The 20,477-nt window shown below is 35.8% G+C and overlaps 2 protein-coding genes across 7 annotated transcripts; both read right to left on the reverse strand.

The window, feature by feature from the left end:
* Window positions 1-1,925: 1,925 nt before the first annotated feature.
* On the reverse strand, window positions 1,926-14,474 carry LOC109100127 (BTB/POZ domain-containing protein KCTD5-like). 4 transcript variants are annotated; one of them, XM_042735367.1, is made up of 7 exons: window positions 13,916-14,474; window positions 8,211-8,319; window positions 7,360-7,451; window positions 6,916-7,062; window positions 5,125-5,250; window positions 4,721-4,843; window positions 1,926-3,288 (listed from the first exon to the last, which is right to left on the reverse strand). In XM_042735367.1, the coding sequence occupies exons 1-6, from the start codon at window positions 14,267-14,269 to the stop codon at window positions 4,745-4,747; spliced, it is 927 nt and encodes a 308-aa protein (XP_042591301.1). In that variant the 5' UTR covers window positions 14,270-14,474; the 3' UTR covers window positions 1,926-3,288; window positions 4,721-4,744. The 4 variants fall into 4 exon arrangements, with proteins under 4 accessions (XP_042591301.1, XP_042591302.1, XP_042591303.1 ...); XM_042735368.1 differs by having other exon boundaries at window positions 5,125-5,251; window positions 6,965-7,062; window positions 13,916-14,472; XM_042735369.1 differs by lacking the exon at window positions 4,721-4,843 and having other exon boundaries at window positions 13,916-14,473.
* Window positions 14,475-15,131: 657 nt separating this feature from the next.
* On the reverse strand, window positions 15,132-19,837 carry LOC109100332 (phospholipase B-like 1). 3 transcript variants are annotated; one of them, XM_042735365.1, is made up of 11 exons: window positions 19,503-19,837; window positions 19,127-19,341; window positions 18,451-18,534; window positions 17,748-17,889; window positions 17,397-17,537; window positions 17,057-17,195; window positions 16,772-16,972; window positions 16,491-16,631; window positions 16,177-16,362; window positions 15,984-16,090; window positions 15,132-15,890 (listed from the first exon to the last, which is right to left on the reverse strand). In XM_042735365.1, the coding sequence occupies exons 2-11, from the start codon at window positions 19,282-19,284 to the stop codon at window positions 15,564-15,566; spliced, it is 1,626 nt and encodes a 541-aa protein (XP_042591299.1). In that variant the 5' UTR covers window positions 19,285-19,341; window positions 19,503-19,837; the 3' UTR covers window positions 15,132-15,563. The 3 variants fall into 3 exon arrangements, with proteins under 3 accessions (XP_042591299.1, XP_042591300.1, XP_042591298.1); XM_042735364.1 differs by having other exon boundaries at window positions 15,135-15,890; window positions 19,127-19,349; XM_042735366.1 differs by lacking the exon at window positions 19,127-19,341.
* Window positions 19,838-20,477: the final 640 nt, after the last annotated feature.

The following is a 20,477-nucleotide window of genomic DNA, read 5'->3' on the forward strand; positions in this document are numbered from 1 at the left end:
AAAGGATGCTATTAACACATACAAAATAAACTTGAAAAATAAAACATACTTCTGGAATTCAATGCAGTGATAACATTTGTTCAACACACCAGTACAAATTTAAAGATATTACTATAGTGTACAGCACTGACACACTAGTAAGATAACTGTTGCATCAAAACTTTTGGATTCTACATCAGTCTACACAGTTAGAGTTTGACATCTCATCTCTTCACTATTCTGTGTCTAGAAACAATTATAGTCACAGTTCTGGAACATAGTGGTAGGAAATGGGGACAGAATAAGAACTAATTAACCCAGTAATGCACAGAGCTACAAAATTGTGTTTGCAAACACCACTTTCCTCTGTATAAATGTCACATTTAAAAATTAATTTTACTGCATTAAATAGGAAATATCAAACCAAGTGGCATCTGCAAACAAATGAAGCATGACCTTTTCTCAGAACAAAGCATTTCTTTATTTTTAATCAACTGGTCTCATGGCTATTTTATATATATATATATATATATATATATATATATATATATATATATATATATATATATATATATATATACAGGGCTCCAGACTTCTTTGCGACCAAAAATATTAATTGCTGAATGAATCTTTTGCTGAGATCGCCACTGGCGACTCTATAAATTTACATGCTATGATTTAAAGGGTCATATGACGTTCTAAAAAGAACATTATTTTGTGTATTTGGTTTAATGCAATGTTTACGCAGTTCAAGGTTAAAAAAACACATTATTTTCCACACAATGTACATTATTGTTGCTCCTCTCTGTCCCACCTTTCTGAAATGCATCGGTTTTTACAAAGCTCATCGTTCTGTAAAGCGCCGATTGGCCATCTATCCAGTGTGTTGTGATTGGCCGAGTACCTTAAGTGTGTGACGGAAATGTTACGCCCTTTACAATAAATGGAATATCAGCTTTCATGGTGGCGATGGCAACAATACTACAGCGAGAATAAAAGTTACACCTTCTTTGTGTAAACATTTGGGCGGTGTTATGCAATTCTTCCCGTAGATTTGTGAGGGCATGTTTGAATGAGGCATTTTAAGAAGACTTTTAGAAAGAATATCTCTTTGGGTTTGAGATTTTAATCTTTCCAACTTTAGGGATCTTATATGTGCACAAACAGCTTGTAACACTCCAAACATGAAATCGCGTCTTATGACCCCTTTAAAAATTTGCATACAATGCTTTTTTCCTGATTATTTTGCGATCACATCTTTTGTTATGTTGACATAATAAACTGAGATGATGCGCATTAAATTTTAGTGAAAATTGGTTCTCATCTCTGCTGACCACCAGTGCTGATGGCACACCTGCTAACTTGAACAAACTACAACAGGTAAAGCTGTCAGCTATGTGGATATTGGCAATATCATTAACAATTATCGTTTTTAATCGATACTGTGGCTTCTCAAGATCTTTAGTCTATACGCCATGTTCTGTTGATGTGTGAACTTCATATTGATGCATTTGCCGTCCAATAATCGCAAGCTTTATGCTCTGTTGCATTTTAATAAATATCAAGCGGCACGTGAACCAATCATATCTTTCTCTTTACTACTATAGTACGAAATGAACATGAAGAACGTCAAAAGGTAGGCTATTTTATAAGATAGCTTATAAAACGGATAGTTCCGGTCCTTGATTATGATTGGTTGAGCCACGTTCAAAGCTTTTGTAAATTACTCTACAAACTTACTCTACAAATTTGTTTCTGTGTGCTGCTCGGCAACCACTTTGTTGCAACCACTACGGTTTCTGAGGAACTACATTGTTTGGTGGAAGAATATTTGTATTAATATCATTACATTTTATTTGCTTTGTTTTTTTTTTTTTTGTGAAACTTTGTTACGTATATGGAATAACCGTTATATAAAAGCAATAAGCCCCCAAGAAGCCGTGGTTTACAGAGAATTTATAACAGCTAAGGGGGTTTTAGGCACTCCGGTCTGTGTCGTGCCTAACAACGCCCCTTAGCTGTTATAAATTCACTGTAAACCATGTGTTCTTGGGGCTTATTGCTTTATTACAGTACAACGTCAATAGCTCCTTAATTTATTTATTTTTTTGTCTGGAGCCCTGATATGTGATATATGAAACCAGTTTCCCATGGTTAACATAAGTGTCCTATTAAAGTAGCTACAAAATCCTAATAAACTTAATTGCTTAAGAAGTGTGCTTGTGCTATCAGCCACTTGGTTTGCTATATCATGCAATCACACTCATCCATGTTTAACTATGACTTAAGTGTCCAAATGTGTTTTGGGGGCACTGTATCTTTGCAAATTTGTGCAAAATTTTTAAGCATATTTAATAATAAACAAGCTTAGGCATGCAAACCAGCCCACAGCACATAAAAATCCCAAAGAATGCTAATTTGCACAGCTGTAGGCTAAAGGGAGCAAAAGGTGCTTGATCATTTGTTGAATTGAGGCATGTTGATTTGAATGATTTTGACTGCCAGGCTTTGTTCCTTTGAAAGAAATCTAGCCTTCAAACAAAACACATTAGCAAGCGACAGTATCATATTCCAGCACATTATCTGAACTTCATTTTAAGTAAACTGAACCCAAGACCTATTAAAAATCCATATACAGTATACAAACACAACCAGAACCACAGTATCCCAGTGACCTCTAATGACACCCTGACCTTCTAGCTGGTGCCAGCGACTATCAAAATGAACTGCCGCAGACTGTAAATGGGGCTGAAGTGCACTGCTGGTGGTCTGCCAGGGTGACAGTGCTGGCACTTTACCCACAGCTGATGCTAAATGGAACAGAACATGATCTGTTCATGTAGCAGAGCCACCCTTCATCTGCAATAGTAAATGTGCAAAACCTAAACTCTAAATACTAAATAACCGATTACTCTCTCATAACCACACAGTCTTTCCATCATTGATGACAATGTATTTCCTGACTAAACCAGACTAAGTTCTTTACTTTTTGTTTAAACGCATTATATTATCTGAAGTTGTATCCCATAACTAGGCTGCACTCTTTGGTAACAGGCCATGTACTAAGATAGTAACTGTCTTTCTTTAATACCTCAGGTGACTTTTGTTTTCAGGAACATTTCAATTTAAAACCGACATTTTTTGCTGCTGGATGTGAAGTTTTTGTCTCCCGCTAATACCCGTTGTTCAAGTCAACAAATCTAAAAATGTATGGCTATAAAAACAGCATCATGAGCACATGATAAAATGGATATCTAGAAAAATAAAATTCTTTGTATCCTACATCCGGGATCCATGGATCTGGAACAGCTGCAAGAGAGTTGGAAAAGGCATTATAGACACAGACACTTGTGGTCAATTTTTTAAATAAAAGAATTATATTATATTCAGAAATTATGCATCAAAATGACCTGAAGTGACAAAAACATTTACAGTGTTACAAAAGATTTCATATAAATGCTGTTCTGAATCTCCTGAAAAAGTATCACAGTATCCACAAAAATATTTAATATTTGAGCAGCAAATCTGCAAATTAGAATGATTTCTGAAGGATCATGTGACACTGAAGACTGGAGTAATGGCTGCTGAAAACTGTGCTTCACAACACAGGAATAAATTGCATTTTAAAATGTACTAAAGGTTAATGAAATGTAGTTTCAGATTATATTATGTTTCTATAGGTTAGTTCATAAAGTTTACAAATTTGTTTTGCGCCAGAAAGGTCTAATATTTGTAAAAATCGTCATTTTTACTCTCTGTGAAAAACACCTTGCAGAAATGGAAGTAAAAGCCAACTGCTGTGATTGGCTAACTTCGTCACACCACACCAGCATGTTATGTGTGTTGAAACTCGAGATGGCAAGGGCTGTTTGATCCCAAATATCCAGAGTCAGAGGAAATCAAAACAGCGTAGCAATTGCAACAGTCCGTTTCAGTGTGGAAATTATTTTTGTTTGCTTGATTGCTTAATTTTCGGTATATATACTTGCATTAAATTTTCATTGAAGAGTAATCATACAGTATTTGTAAAAATCTTGTTTCTCAATTTCATGATCCCTTTAAAACAGCTATTTTAAATTGTTATAATATTTCACAAAAGTACAGTTTTTGCTGTATTTTTGATCAAATAAATGCAGCCTTGGGTGAGCAGAAGAGACTTCAAAAACAAAAAATACTACAGACCCCAATCTTTTGAACAGCAGTGTATGTCTACAGAAATATATAATTACTAATAATATCTGATATGAATAGTGTAGAGTGTGAAATATGCGTCCTTGTATATTCCATGTAATACAAATATAATTTTTGCTGAAGATGTGTATATGGGTTGAGATGGAAGTGACTCAATGGCAATTTATAGAAACAAACGCGGTGTTAAAAATTTATTCGGTCATCATTTCTGGTCTGATGACCTGTGCTAAAAATCCAATTTTAAAGCTATATTTATTCAAGGTGCACAATAGTTTGTCTGCACACTTATGAATTGTATTTAATGGACGGGAAAGCCATGCTTGGGAGTTGCTAGGAGGTGAAGGGTATTTCATTTCAGTGCACTGTTCTCATAAAAGGCAAGTAAAACTACAAACTTGCATTTTTTTTACAGTTTAATATAGTTGTTCTACTGTTGTTTCTTTGTGATCGTTTAATTTGGTGCACTGAAATGCAATTTACCGAAACCCTCCGACTACTAAAATTCTGTGCATCTACCACTAATACAACCAACATGACGGGATTTCCTCACCAATTCCTTTGACACAAGTTTCTGCTAATCTCTAATCCACTCATTGGGGGTGGCATTTCTCTCTCCCACTTCCTCCTCCTCCTCTTCCTCCCTCGCGCCATCTTCCTCCTGTGTGTCCGAGGTCTAGTTGTGTTATGAGTGGACAACAGGGTGAACAGAAACCGGAGGGATTGCAGCACAACAGATGATGGCATAGTAAAAAAAAAAAAATGAAAAAGTATTATGAATATGTGAAGAGTAGGTGTGCGAATGGATAAAAGGCTATTGATGTGGAATGAGATGAAGTGATGCAGATTTTGTAGGTTGTAAGCATGTTTTTGAGGAATTAGTCACTGTGCTTTACAGTGTTTGTGAGCAGGCACGGAGAGAATAAAATGAGTTTATTTGTCTGTAGGTGCTCCAACCTTAGTCTTGTGGCTCTGCTCTGTCCCCAAACCTCCACCTGGGGTATGCAGCTCTTTTGACACCACACAGAGAAATTCAGCCTGGTCCTCTGTTCCATAGCTGTAAGATGAGCCAATGTTCACCATCGAAAAGCAAGGAACAGCCAAGAAAAAGAGAGAGAGGGCTTTCATTATGACACTTACTTGAGATTAGAGGAAAGGGGTAAGGAAATAAAGGAAAACATCAAGATGGATCCAATGTCTGGTCAGCCGTACCAAAAACATCTTCATTGCTTTCATTAGCGACAGGTCAGGTTGGTCAACCTTAGTTTCTCTTACATCAACCGATTAGTCGATTGATGAGGTTTTCCTAGTTTTCTTTTCCTAGTTTGATTTAGCTCCAATTTTTTTTATGGCTGTGCTTTAAAGCAAAATAATTAGTGGACATCTTCTCAGAGAGGAGTTAAGTGTGTTGATAGGGCTGATAGTGTGGTCAGTCGCGAAATTACAAGGTATGTTATTCCTCGATAACAACCGGTTAAAGCTAATAACACAGGCTCATCCAGGTAACTGCAGTCTTGCTGGGAACATTTTTTTCTTGGTGGAAGCTTTGTGTTTGGTTATCTAATAAAATACTCAATTCAATATTATGTGTATAATTATTTAATTATGTCATCCTGGTATTGCGGACTCGCTCTCTTGTTTCATACAAACGAAGCTGCTGCCATTTTGCGACAACTGTTTTTTACACTGTAATGGATTATACGATGACTAACAAACTGGTAAGATTGTAAAAGTGTTTAGTCTTAAATCAATATCTTTTATCGCCTAAATTATTTATGTGGTGAAATGTTGTGCAATAAGTGGTATGACTGCACCATATCCTTTAAATTTCCATCTAGTTTAAACTTGCCACTTGCTAGCAACTACTTTTTTTACAGAAGCTTTGCTCAATATTTCATGTCTAATTATTTACTTAGGTGGCAAGTAACCATTTAATAAGCAGGATAATGTACATCCAGCCGGCTGTTATCGCAAGACAATGCTATGTACATTATCCCTTACTTAGCATTGATATATTTAAATGTTTAATGTTTTAAATGTTTTTCTATGTACATATGCAGATGGATGTTGCATCATGTCTCATGCTGTTTTTCAGTGTCTCACATCATGAGCACTGCATTGAAAGAGGATAGTTTGCCCAAAAATTAACATTCCGTCATAATTTACATGCTCATGTCATTCCAAACCTGTATGACTTACTTTCTTCTGTGCAGCACAAAAGTATATTTTGAGAAATATCTGTTAGTTTGAATTTGTTCATGCAATGGAAATGGGCACCAACGTTGTTCAGTTACAAATGTTCCACAAAAATTCTTTTGTCTTTCACACAAAGAAAAAAGCAATGCATGCAGGATTGGAACGGTATGACACTGAGTAAAATGACAATTTTCATTTTTGGGTGAACTGTCCCTTTAAGAAACACATCTGATTGGTATATGGTGGATGATAAATCAGCCTTATTACTTCAAAACATGTAGTTTTCCTGCTGTCTTTTGTGCACAATATCAGTGGGGATATGCAAAACTAAATATTGACAAAGTTGGAATAAAATCATATAATTTGTCATTTTACAAAATAAAGAGGGTTTGGTGCAACTGACCATGTTAAAATCCAGTTGAATGCAAATGTCAAAAAGTTTAATTTCACACTTTAGCTACATTACTGGACTCTGAATCTGAGGGGAGAATTGGACACTGGGAGCATGAGGATCAGGGGAAGGGAAATCGACTCAGTGTCAGTCCAACCCACAGTCCAGAGCAGTCCGGGGCGGGGTTTTCGGCAGGCGCGCACGCTGACCTGCTCAAACTTCCAGCCGTCCGACATGGTGGACACCATCTGGGTCAGCTCCTCTTCCTGACACTGCAACACCCGGTACACGTGCTTTGGTGGTACCTGCTGTATAAGAGACGGAGAGAGAGGGTGAAGACTGGTGAAGTGTAAAAAAGGAATGTGGTGGGAAGCAGAGGATGATGCCAAAAGGCAAGTACGGAAAGAAAAGCAAGAGTGGGCGGGAAACCGATGGCTGCTGCATAAGCACACAAATACAGTCACTAATGTACAGCAGAAACTGAGATGGACAGAAATACAGTGCTGAGAAAGTGAAGAAGCTGAAAAAATGGATACTAATGAAAAAATGCTATTTCTTTAGAAAATGAAGCTACATGGAGGAATGATAAAGGCCCTGCTCATTACCTGTGTGGCCTTGGAGTCTCGCTCAAGGATCCTCTCTTTGATTAATTTAATCAGCGGTGTGATGTTGTAGAACTCTGCCTCCTCCAAGACACCTGAAGGCACAGACATACTTTGTTTTTAAAAACTTGGATTTGGTTACAGTTACATGTTGTTTCGACTAGATATGCTCCAATATTGAAATTCCAAATAAATTAAAAACAAAACACTAAAAACTAAAATGAATTGCTTTAAATTCAACAAGTGAATTAAGGCATCACTACATTATAATGTACAGCATGAAAAACATTTATTTTGAGATTTGCTAAATCTGATATTCAACAGTGTTTTTCAATTATTAGTGTTTTTAAAGTGAGCATTAGATGAAGGCAAGGAAAATCTAAATGTAAAAAAAAGGGAAATGAGAATGTACAATTAAATCTAACAGTGCTGTTAACTAGAAGTATTAAAAAAAACATTTTCATAATTTAAAAATAATACTAATAAAATTAAAAATAAATAATAGATGACAAACCTTAAATTAAACGAAAATGTGCAATTTTATCATGGCAACTAACTGAAAGTACTAACATGACTAAAACTGAAATAAAAAGTAATAAACTAAATAGAAAAAACAAAAACATTTTAAAACTGAAAATATAAAAATAAAAACTAATTCAAAATATATATAATATTATAAATACTAATAAAATAACAGTACCAATAAATAGAAAATAATGAAGATAATCATATAGTACCAATGCATCCCTGGTTATATTGTGTTATTTAATATATATTATAGTTAATATTAAAATAAGGCAATGCATTTTAAAAATGCATAGACTGACAACAGTTAAGAAAGTTAAATAACAGACCTTCTTCTGCCAACTCCTTGTTATAAACCAGCTTCCCATGTCGCAGATAGTTGAGTATGGGACCAAAATAGGTAGGGTCTCGGTCAATCACATAAGCACCAGTTTCATCCTACACAAACAGATCACAGCTCTCTCAATCATTAGATGTTTCATTATGTGCCATATAAATGTATAAATATCATTTCATCAAATATGTAGGCCTAATATCATTTAAAAATAAATTAACATTGTTTAATAATGATGTGTTTAACATTTTACTATTAAATATTAAAACAGTAAAATAACTATTTAATATTAGATATTGTTAATATATAATAATGTTGTGAATGTTGTGTTTTGTTTTTTTATATTAATTTTTAAAACAGTAAAATAACTATTTAATAGGATGTACAGGATGTAGGGTTGTGCCGAAAGACGATAGTTTATCTGCACTAAATATAATACATTATAATACATTATAATCTGCATTGTAATACTTTATAAAACAGAATGCAATAATAACTTATTGAGTGTAAATTAAAATTTTATTTCAAATTATTAAATGGCCATCTTATTGGGACAAAAGCCCTCCCTACACCTACCCTAACCCTACCCGATACTTTATTTTAAACTTTTTGATTATTTCCTTAATTTGTATTACAAATAAATGCTTTTGATGAAATTTGAAATTTGAAAAGGGAGAAAAAAGGTTTACCAAAAGGCAGATCTGAACCCGAGTCGCTTGCGTCAAACAGAGTATGGCACAAGCTTTACCATCTACGCCACTGTATCTGACTACTGATGACCAGCTTTTGTAAATGTTGACTAGCCCAATCACACATTGGTGGTTGAAGTTAGTGTAAATTGCCACTGCCAACAAGGTGGACTATTTGCACTTAGTGTAAATAGACACTCTGATTTTTTTATTTTTTTTATTCAACTGTTAACCTGTTAACTGTCACCGGGGTCCGAACGAATTTTGCTTGCTCAAAGAGTTTAGTTGTTCAGTAGTAAGGGCATTGGTCAGGGAGTTTGCCATTTTAAGGGCTGTCTCAATCGCAAAATCCTTCCAGTGCACTGGAACGTTTGCTCCCTGAAAAATCCCACAATGCACTGCAAAATCTAGGAACCATCGTAAATCCGGTGATGACGTTCTACTATGTTGTCCGTTGACGTTGTACGTAATCATGTCACTGGAATTCAAGTGATCGCTGCCCCATGTGCAGTGAGTCAGGGAACTTACCAGTGACCGAATTCATGTACACGATCTACTGATTCACGAGCTCGGGAGCAAAGGAGCTGATTGAGACGCACCCGAAGAGATTTATTCATCATAGAGTGTAGATTCACTGATTAAAATGGGAGTGTTTTTAAAGTGCATAAACTCGCACTAGACTGAGCTTGTGATGATGTTCTTTAGTCATGTAATGTTCTTTGCTCATTTTCTGTAGCTGCTTTTTTTAAATAACTGAGTAAATGTAAGCATTATAATTAGTACTTTGCGATGTTTCTCTTAATTTATCATGTTAAATACAAATTCAGTCATATTAAAAACATTAGGCAGCTTTTAGTGTTACCCTGGAGTTGGTTCACTTTCCAGCAATGAAACCAAGTAATAAATAATGAAATACATTATTAGCATGATAATATCGCGTATCGGCGAACTCACAATATGACGATATAAAAAAAATTGAGCATATCGCCCAACACTAATAGAATGCTCTGAACAGTACATAACCCCAGGGAATAAAAATGTGACTTGGCACAAGAGAGAAAACAACATTAAAGGGCATGTGGAAAGTGGCAGTGAGCACAGGTCACATTAGCATGGCCACAGCATTTGTCCCAGAATGGCTGAAGGTCTCCTCTCAGCAATGAATTAACCTTAAGGGCTCGGCACAGCTCTAGCAAGAGCAGGACATCATGTAGGCAACAACATGCCCGACAGAGAACATTACACAACTGAGCCCAGGGCATGAGCACTCAGAACCCACAAAGAGCCACAAGAGAAAAAGGGAGTGCACAGAAGCACACAAGGGTGAAAAAGGTAAAAAGAAAGAGTAAGATGTTGGCAAGACTGAAAAGAGGCACTGCAATGTTATAAAACCACCATAATAGAGAAAGAAGAAAGCATAAATGAGATAACTCACTGCAGATTCACAACATGAAAAACATACCTACACAAAAAGTTATTTATCATGTAACCTATAGCATAAATGAACACTCACCAATCACCAAGTAAAAACAGTAATATTTTATGGCATAATTACCATTTAAAATAACTGATTTTTATCTGAATTTATTTTAAAAGGTAATATATTTCTGTTATGGTTAAGCTGAATTTTCAGCAGCCATTACTCCAGTCTTCAGTGCCACATGATCCTTCAGAAATCATTCTGATATACTGATTGGTGCTCAAGAAATATTTCTTGTTATTATCAATAACAAGTTTAAATAGAAAGTTCAAAAGAACAGCATTATTTGGAATAGAAATCTTTAGTAAAATTATACATTTCTTTACTGTCACTTTTGATCAATTTAATGTGACCTTGATAACTAAAAGTATTATTATTATTATTCATTATTATTGAACAGTATTATATAGTATAAAATATTAATGTCTGGTAAATTTTCTTATTTCACCTTCCATTCATTTTGGACCCTGCTTGACTCACTCTAGATTCACAACATGGACATGAACAGCATACATACTAGCATACACCAAACAAATGATCACATACAGAGTTGAAAAGCATCTAAATATTTCCATAAGCTCCATAAAATCTCACAGACAGAAGTAGCCAAGAACATCATTTGCACATGCACACATGCACACAAAGTCCATTTTCGAAACAGCAAGTGCAGCAGACAGCCTCACACTGGACATGACTAGACTTGACAGCAGGCATGACAACACCTGCGCATGACTCCTGCAGTGCGTCAGAAGAGACAAGCTGTCCCTCCGCTCGGGATTTCACAAGAACAAGAGAACGCACAGGGGACTTACATAATTCTATATGCTTTATATAGAATATGCCTTAAATGCACAGAATTCAGCCGTCTAATTTCAAATTCATCCATCCGTGCTCATCTAGCGTTAACATTTAACTCTGCAGTTGCACAAGGAAGTATAAGAACCAGGTCCCAATGGGAAACTAGCTGCATCTCATGGGAAATACCTGGTAGGCAAACAAAGAGCTTATTAATTTCAAAACAGAACTGCATAATAACCTGTGCCATGTAAAGCCTCACAGCATGCTATTAGAAAGCTGGAAAAACAATTTGAACTTCATCAATTCTGGCTTATGTTAAAAGCACATTCTCAGTCAAGATGTAGGGAAACTACCTAATAATATTCACTGTAATAATAGTCAAAACCTCCTCATGACAAAAAAGTAAGACACGTCTTAAAGGGGTAGTCCACCCAGAAACTAAAAATCTGTCATCTTTTACTCACCCTCATTTTATTCCAAAATCATGAGACTTTCTTTCTTTTGTGGAACATAAAAAAAGATATTTTGAAGAATGATAGTAACCAAACAGTTTCTTTCCCACTGACTTCCATTGTATAGACAAACATACACACACAAAACAATTTAAGTCAATGGGAACCAAAACCGTTTGGTTACCAACATTCTTCAAAATATCTTTTTTTTATGTTCTACAGAAAAAACAAAGTCATACTTTATATTTTTAATTTTTCCAGTCAGAAATTCTCAATTACAAACAATTTTCTGGCTCAACACAATGTTTCTATAAACTTGAACTCTTTAAATGCATGTAAACTACCAGTGAAGAACAGACCAGGCCAGGAATAGAACAGAGAAGCCTCCATAGATATTTTTGTGCAGAGGGCTGGGAGTCTTCAAGGTTCCATGACTCTAATCTCATTAGAAGAGTGACGTGAGCAGCGAGAGAGCACAAAACACCACAGTAATAACCAGTAATAACTGAGCTGTGATGGGAGACTGTCTGTGCCTCATCACTTACTGTGGGGATGGAGGTACTTTGAGTGTGGAATAAGAGGGAATATAAGAGAATAGCTTGGGAGGGGGTGGATACTGTGAAGGCAGAGTACCATCTGTTAAGTCAAATACTTTTTGTATGCCTTAGTGCTTTAAGATTAAAAGAGTAAATGGGAGCTTAAAAAAAAATCATACTGTATATGCATAAAACTCACAACATTTCAACCCAAAAATCACAAAGAAAAACATCAAATGTAAAACAGAAATAGGTACCTTATTGCAGGCTGTACTGGAAATATTGAAAAATTATATTTGGCATCCAATTAGAATTACATCCAGGTTTATTAGATTTTGGCCTTCCGAGCAGACACATAAAGACATCTGCCAACAGGAAATTACATAATATATTAACCTTTCCTGCCAGAAGAAAACATTTTATTTCAGTGGGTCAGTGATAAGACCCCCTTCACACAAGAGTTGGCGTATGGTGATATTTGCTTTGGTCCCACTGGAACTTCTGGCATGTGCTCTACATTCTGACAGATCAGTTTTATCAGATATGGATGCTTCATAAGGATTATCGTAGGCCTCGTTTCACTTTGGTTAAGTTAAGTATCCTAACATTAAATAGATACTCCACCCAAAAATGAAAATTCTGTCATTATTTATTCACCCTCATCTTGTTCCAAACATGTATGACTTACTTTTTTTCTGTGGAACACACACACACACACACACACACACACACACACACACACACACACACATACACACACAAAAAAGATATTTGAGGAAATGTTTAAGTGTCTATACGTATACAATGGATGTTAAAGGGCTCCAGTGTTGTTTGGTCTCCAACATTCTTTAAAATATGTGACCCTGGACCACAAAACAAGTCACAAGGGTCAATTTTTTGAAATTGAGATATCATATATAACCTTGGTTTATGCTTTGTTAGGACAATTTTTGGCCGAGATACAACTATTTGAATATCTGGAATCTGAGGGTGCAAAAAATCTAAATATTGAGAAAATCGCCTACTTTTCAAAAATTTTTGATTTTTGATATAGTTTTGATATATTTACGGTAGGAAATTTACAAAATATATTCATGGAACATGATCTTTATTTAATAACCTAATAATATTTGCCATAAAACAAATGGATAATTGTGACCCATACTATGTATTGATGGCTATTGCTACAAATATACCCATGCTACATATGACTGGTTTTGTGGTCCAGGGTCACATATCTTCTTTTGTGCTCCACAGAAGAAAGAAATGCATACAGGTTTGGGATGACATGAGAGTGAGTAAATGATGACAGAAGGTTAATTTTAAAATGTTAATTATGATTAAATAATTAATTACCTTTAAATTATTCCGATAAAAAAAATTATTCATAAAATTAAAAAGTTACAAATTTAAAAAGTTAAACATTATGGTTTCATCATTATTATTATTATTATTATTAAATCTTTAAATATTAAACATGTAAATTGTCAATAATAATAATAGTTATTATCTAAATGTAAAATATAATTTTATGAGATTCAACCCAGTAAGGGTGTGCTGATTATCCAAGAACGTCCCTCTGTACAAAATCAGTTTCAGCTGGGCCACATTATCTGATAAAGGCATCGTGGAGTAAAATATGGATATTTCTGGCTAATAACTGCGACGCAGCTCAACTGCACAAACACCGTCTGACTGAAGACCCCGCTGCATCATGAATACAGTCATACACTAACATCACTTACCGTGTCAGAATGTAAGTCCTGCTGCTGACACAGTCGGTACAGAAATGAAGTCTGCTCCTTTAGCAGCGTTTGTCGTGTCGTTAGAAACACCGTCCCCCCGACGTTGAGACGGACCCATTTGCCGTTATTGCCTCCGGCAGTATTAACAGCTAAACCGTTTCCTATGATATTTTCAGCGCCGCCGGATTCAACAGCAGTAGATGTGGCTGTTGTGGCTCCTTCGCTTCCCTCGTTGTCTTTGTTGTTATTATTGTTGTTGTTATTATTGTTCAGATTGCTGTGCGTTGCTGAGAGGGATCCCGTTTCCGGTAAAACCTGAGGCGCCGCCGTTTTTCCTTTGTCCTCCGTTGCCATTAGGGAACTACACTGAGGCTGGCGGCCGGTGTGTACGTTAACGGGCTGTCGGTGCGGCTCGGATGCTGTTCTGATGCCGTTCTGTCTCGCGCGGTGAAGGTGAAGCGGCGTGCTGCCGGTGTCGTTCGTATCATAGAAGTGGAATAAGCGCGGCAGTTGATTGGATCGTTTCCTGCGATGTGTTCGTCCCGCCCACTTGCCCGTCGATGCACTTTTGACGCAGAAAGCTGCGCAGATTATAGGATGCTGGATTTATTTATGCATTAACAGCAATGAATATTTAAGATTCTGCTCTATGTCCAGGCCATCGACTTGCTCTTTGGTACATTCTCAAAGGATTCTGATAAAAGGATTGTCAGGTTGTACTGTACACAAACTTAAGTAGGCTAAGTTAGTTGATGTAGATCGAGTGCTGCTGTGGGATCAGTCAAATACCATTTACTCAATTTGTTGTGCTGATAATATAGTTTGTAACGAAATATTCAAGATTGGGAGAGTCAAAGATGAAAGCTTTAAAACTGGCCTTGCAAACCAATGCGATAGACTGCTAATCAGAATATTAAGGTGAATTAGAAGGGTATTAATATTTAATCACTTTAAGCCTTTTTACTATTGGTTTCATACTTTTGACTCCATATATAGGCTAATTAACACATAATAAAATCAAACATCCATTTATGGTGTAAATTCAACATTTATTCAGTCTGTAGTTACAAATTATTATGCTTGCAAAGACAGAAAATAGATTTATATAAATAACATGACATTTACAATCCTTTAATATAATTTATAATTTTATAATTAAAAAATTTGGTAAAAAAGTTTAAGTATTTAGTTACATCACTTGCTCACCAGTGGAACCTCTGCAGCAAATGGGTGCCGTCAGAATGAGTCCAAACAGCTGATAAATACATTACAATAATCTACAAGTAATCCACGCAACACCAGTCCATCTCCAATTAATGTGTTGTGAAATGAGCTCTGTTTGTAATAAACAAATCTATCATTAGAGGACATTTTTAACTTGACAGGTCCTCTATCCATACTATTACTTTCTTCAGTGTAAAAGTACGCTAACACTGCTTAGTCTGACACTGTTCAGCTCAGTTTATCTTAATCTTAAATGACTGCATTGATACATTTTATTGGTAATTTGTTAATATTCATGTCTATGAGCTTTGTCATTAACACAAATTATACAAGTTAGGGCAAATATTTGTTACTGTAGTCTTTTATTGCATAAACATGTCCAGCACTAATTGGAAGTATTATACATTCAGTTGCACAAAATTTTTTATGTGGCAAAAATGTACCCCATGACTTTATGAAGCTGCTGGTAAATATCTGATGCTAAGTCAATTAAATCCTTTCCAAGTCTTGCATTTGTATCCTCTAGACTGCTGTTCATACACTGTACAAAACTACTATCAGTCTTGGCTTGATCTCTGGAACCAAAGAGCAAAGGCTGCATGCTGATGAATGTAAAGTTGTACGTCTGAGGGAGCCCATGATGAGCTGTCCGATTAAAACGGCTCCAAGAGAAAAGTGGAAGACCATTCTGAGTAGTGGGTCCGTTCACAGCTTCAGCTGAAAATATCTGGGCCATGTGATAATCTGTAACCTAAATGCATGTAGCCTCCATTAGAATCACACTATATCTTTACTAGTTTTTATGTACTAATAACACATCGACCAAAATGACCTATTTCTGTACCTTTGTATCATAACACCCCTCTGGATGAGGTCGTCGAAGTCTCAGGTCATTTCGGCAGCAGATGGAATTACAAGGATGCTTCCTTGAATATGGGTCCTTTCTGAAATCTAATATGAGAAAGTGCTGCTGTTCTTTAAAAAAATCAGATTAATAAGAGGGCAGATTATTTTAAAGAAACAGTTTTTAAACTCACCATTGTACCTCATAATGTATTTCAAGGTGTCCAGATTAGTGACTTTTCCCTGGTCCCTGCGGAAAATTTTAGCACGTGGACAGAGGTCATATGAGAAGTCTTCCCCGTACTTTTTCCACATCACACCATAACCACTCATTCGGTAAATGTCTGAGTGGAAAGGTATGTTGTAGGATGCCCAGTAACCTATTGAGATGATTTGTAATGTATATGATCTTCAGGGTGTGATTTTGCTTCCTACTTCTTACATCCTCTCCAATTAATTTCCAATGGACTCATCATACCACTGTTCTTGTTATGAAAATACTCCTCACCATGACGTAGCGCTTGTGACTGATCCGAGTACACCACCAAACCAGGAATCTGCTCCACAACAGTCAGACTCCAATCCTCAATCTGCTTTCCAAGTGAAACTCTTTTCAGATCCAGCACCATATACTGGTTATTGTAGGTCCCTGACAAAATTCATTCAGAAAATAAAAAAAGCCATACATACATATATATATATATACATATATATATATATATATATATACATATACATATTATATATATACAATTTTTGCATATAATGTGCATTGCATCTCTGGCTCACCCGAATTGTGCTTGGAAAATATTTGGGCCCATTGCTTCCCTGTGCAGGCCAGCGCATGTGCTACACGCACCCTTTGCCAGGCAAGCAAAGCCTCTGGGGTCACCAGGGAGAACAGAGAGGAGTTGAACACGTCGTTTGTGGTTTGAGTTACAAGCAATCCTGTTCCCAGCAAATAAAAATCATCCAGAGATGACAAGATCCCTGGAAATGATGCGAGAAACCGTTTAATAGCACTAAATTATTGTTAGTTTGAATTATAAAAGACATACATCTGCCTATAAATACCAGGGTAGCTGCTAAAGGACAGTCGGCTTGTGCCATTATGTTTATTTTTCAAGTCCCAGTGCTTGTAGATTCTCATGCTTGCAGCATAGCTGTACCAGCTGGAGTGACCAAGCAACAGATTCTCATAGCCAGGTAACATCTGCAGATAAAATGGGCAAAAACAAATGACAAGAGGTTGTTGGCGAATGCAATTTCCAACACAGGCAGCCCTAAATACTCAGAATAGTGCTATTGAAACCCCGTGACATGGGATATTTATTGGCAAATTCCTATTACATTTGGTCCCAATTCAGAATATGTGATTACAGTCATGAGGTGAGGGTATCATTTTACCTCTAACCTTGATGAGAGCAGAACAGTGACTCATGCCTGGCATTCTGAAGGAGTCAGAAGAAGAGTTGGAACGCCTTTTGAGAACAGGGATCAAATCTAGCAAATCCCCAATACCATTGAGGAACTGAACCGCAAACATGGACAGAGGCTGGGAGTTGAAATGCAAGCGTGGAGTTTCACTCATTAATACAAATTTATAAACATTTAGGCATGACTGTCAATGAATGAATAAAATAAATTAAAAAGTTCACTTGAGATACTTAGGCCTTTTCAAATGTCTATATGAGTGTTGTCAAACTCTCCGAATGAGATGTACAGTACATCTAAACAGATGCATGCACATTTCAGGTTTCCTGACCTTTTCCTGTCTACTTTTGGCCCAGTGTGCTGCCCCAGCATGCAGTCCATCCATCTGAGCCACTAGAAGTCCCACATGATGCCACAAAGCATCAGTCTTCCCATTTAATTTCACGTGTGTTCTTGTCCACGAGTCTTGCTCACTATTTTAAAGAATAGAAGTTTAATAAAAACAGATATAATCATAGATTAGTAATACATTTGTTTATGCAACACAAAATTATAAGATTCTGAAAGTCTTTAAAAACTCTAAATGTAAATACACTGCAAGTATGTGTTTTTGAACATAACTGACATTATTTTAAGTTTGGAATAGTGCAATCAGTTTACATTTAGTAATTTAGCAGATGCTTTTATCCAAAGCGACTTACAAATGAGGACAATGGAAGCAATCAAAATCAACAAAAGAGCAATGATATGCAAGTCTCGGTTAGTCTTATGCGGTACATGTAGCAATGTGTACGTAGCAACATATAGTTTTTATTAATTATATAATAAATAAAAAGAAAACAGAATAGAAAAAGAATAGAGAAAGCTAGTGTTAGAGGATTTTTTTTTGCTTTTTGTTAATTGTACAATAAATAAAAAGAAAACAAATAGACCAAATACAAAAATAAAATAGAGAAGCAAGTGTTAGTTTAAAAAAAAAACAAGCAGTAAATGATTTTTTTTTTTTTTGAATTTACATAATAAATGTCACTTACCTCATAAAGCATTTCAGATGTTTCATAACACTATTATCCTTTATCATCTGAGGATACATATTATAGTAATGGTTTATCATCTGTCTGTGAATAAAAAATTATTGGGATGTTAATATACTGAAATCTTGTATACTTTGGTTATTATTACTATATTTATATAACACCCAGGACAATGTATTTTAGAATACTAATAAACTCAGACCCATTTTCTTTAGTGAAAAAAATGTGTTTACTTTTATTGAATGTGCACTTGAAAAATAGGTTAGTGTACTTCAGAACTTGAAAGTATATTTAAACGTGTTTCTTAACAAATTTTTAAAAAGTGCACTTCATAATAATGCCAAATTAAACGTTTTCTTTTAAGTACTCTTTTTATAATCTTGTGTCATGCTTTAAAGAAGTACATTTACAAAAACCAGACTAAATTAAGCCTGCTCTGACCCACCTCGGCCTAATATTAAAGCATTTTTGAATCTTTGTGAATGGATTTATGCCAGCAGCATTAAGCAGTCTGTATATAGACACCTAAATACCACTTCAGAAGCAATTCTATGCCATCTTTGCAGTGTAAATTTGACAATATTTTTAAGTAGACTGATTCTGTAATAAGTCTAATCTCTTTAAAAGTATGCCAAAGTGTTCTTCTTTTTCTCAGGGGTTAGTCACTTTAACTTACGAGGCTGTAAGGTATCCTTCAAGGTATCCGGCCAAGAAATATGTAATCTCATCGTTTTCCTGGAATTGTCCATAACCAGCCTGCACTTCCAGCACTCCCCATCCAGAAACAGATAAACTATCATTGAAATAACCAAGTGCATCTCCCTCCTCTTCCATTGCACCCTCTTTCAGCTCCACAGACCTCTGAACAGCATCCCAATATACGGTGGCTCTCTGAACATCTAGCGCACAATCAATAAGCGTCAGAGGTTTCATATGTTTGATATAGTTTTATATCACGACAGCGTCTCGTTTGGTAACCAATTTCTTTCTAAACATTCCTAACATGTCTAAAATACGACATATTAAAAGTAAAATCTATTTAAGACACTTACGCTGAGCCTTCACGAAGGTCGCCGTTAGGACGCACAAAACAAACCCCCGTGCAAACCGATGCATGTTTTAATTTACTGTCTGGATCTGATTAACACATTCGCAATCTAATTTATAACCAAAGCTAACGCTAAGTACTCAGTGGCAGGTAATGACTGAAGAGCTATAGCAAAATTTCCACCTGCTTAAAGTCTAAATGCCGATTCGCATAGCGTTCTTGTTTTTATAGGCCTGCAGTAAGCTTTTGTGTCACCTGTTGGATCGCTAAGAAGCGTTTAAAAGATTTCCACCCCAGATGGGACTCGAACCCACAATCCCTGGCTTAGGAGGCCTAGCTGACGACGGATAGTCTGACAATATTTCAGAAATGTCAAGCAATGTCGAACTGCACAGCCAATCGCATCGAAGCGCTATGACATTTGGACCAATCGCGTCGAAGCGCTATAACATTTTCAGCCAATCAAAAAGCGCAATTCATAACATTCTCTTAACATTCGTGACATTTGACCAATCAGGGAACAGGGGGATGTCGACGGCACGTTTCCGCGTTTCACCGCTAGGTGGAGGGGTCAGCGCTTCTAGTCAGGTGTCAATCAAGTTGCCGAACCATGCCGAAGGTGCACGAAGAATGACATTGTTTTTGAAAACTTTATTTACTGTTTTATTTACCTTTTATAATTTATTGTTTGAAAACTTATTTAATTTAATATCATTACTGTTCTGTTAGCATAATTGTAAAATAAAAAAACAAATTTAGAAATTATTTCTTTTTGATTTCTACATTCATTTTCATTTTATTTCCCTTTTTTATTTAATGTTGTTTGAAAACTTATTTAAAATTGAATTGGTTTAATATTCATTACTGTTCTGTTGGCATAATTGTGTAAAAAAAATAAAAATAAAAATAAAAACTGGCAAATGATTGCTTTTTTTATTTGTACTTTAATATAACAGTTTCATCAGTACACTGCAACAAT

This window comes from Cyprinus carpio, chromosome B12, assembly GCF_018340385.1.
Source record: "Cyprinus carpio isolate SPL01 chromosome B12, ASM1834038v1, whole genome shotgun sequence".
Classification (NCBI taxonomy): Eukaryota; Metazoa; Chordata; class Actinopteri; order Cypriniformes; family Cyprinidae; genus Cyprinus; species Cyprinus carpio.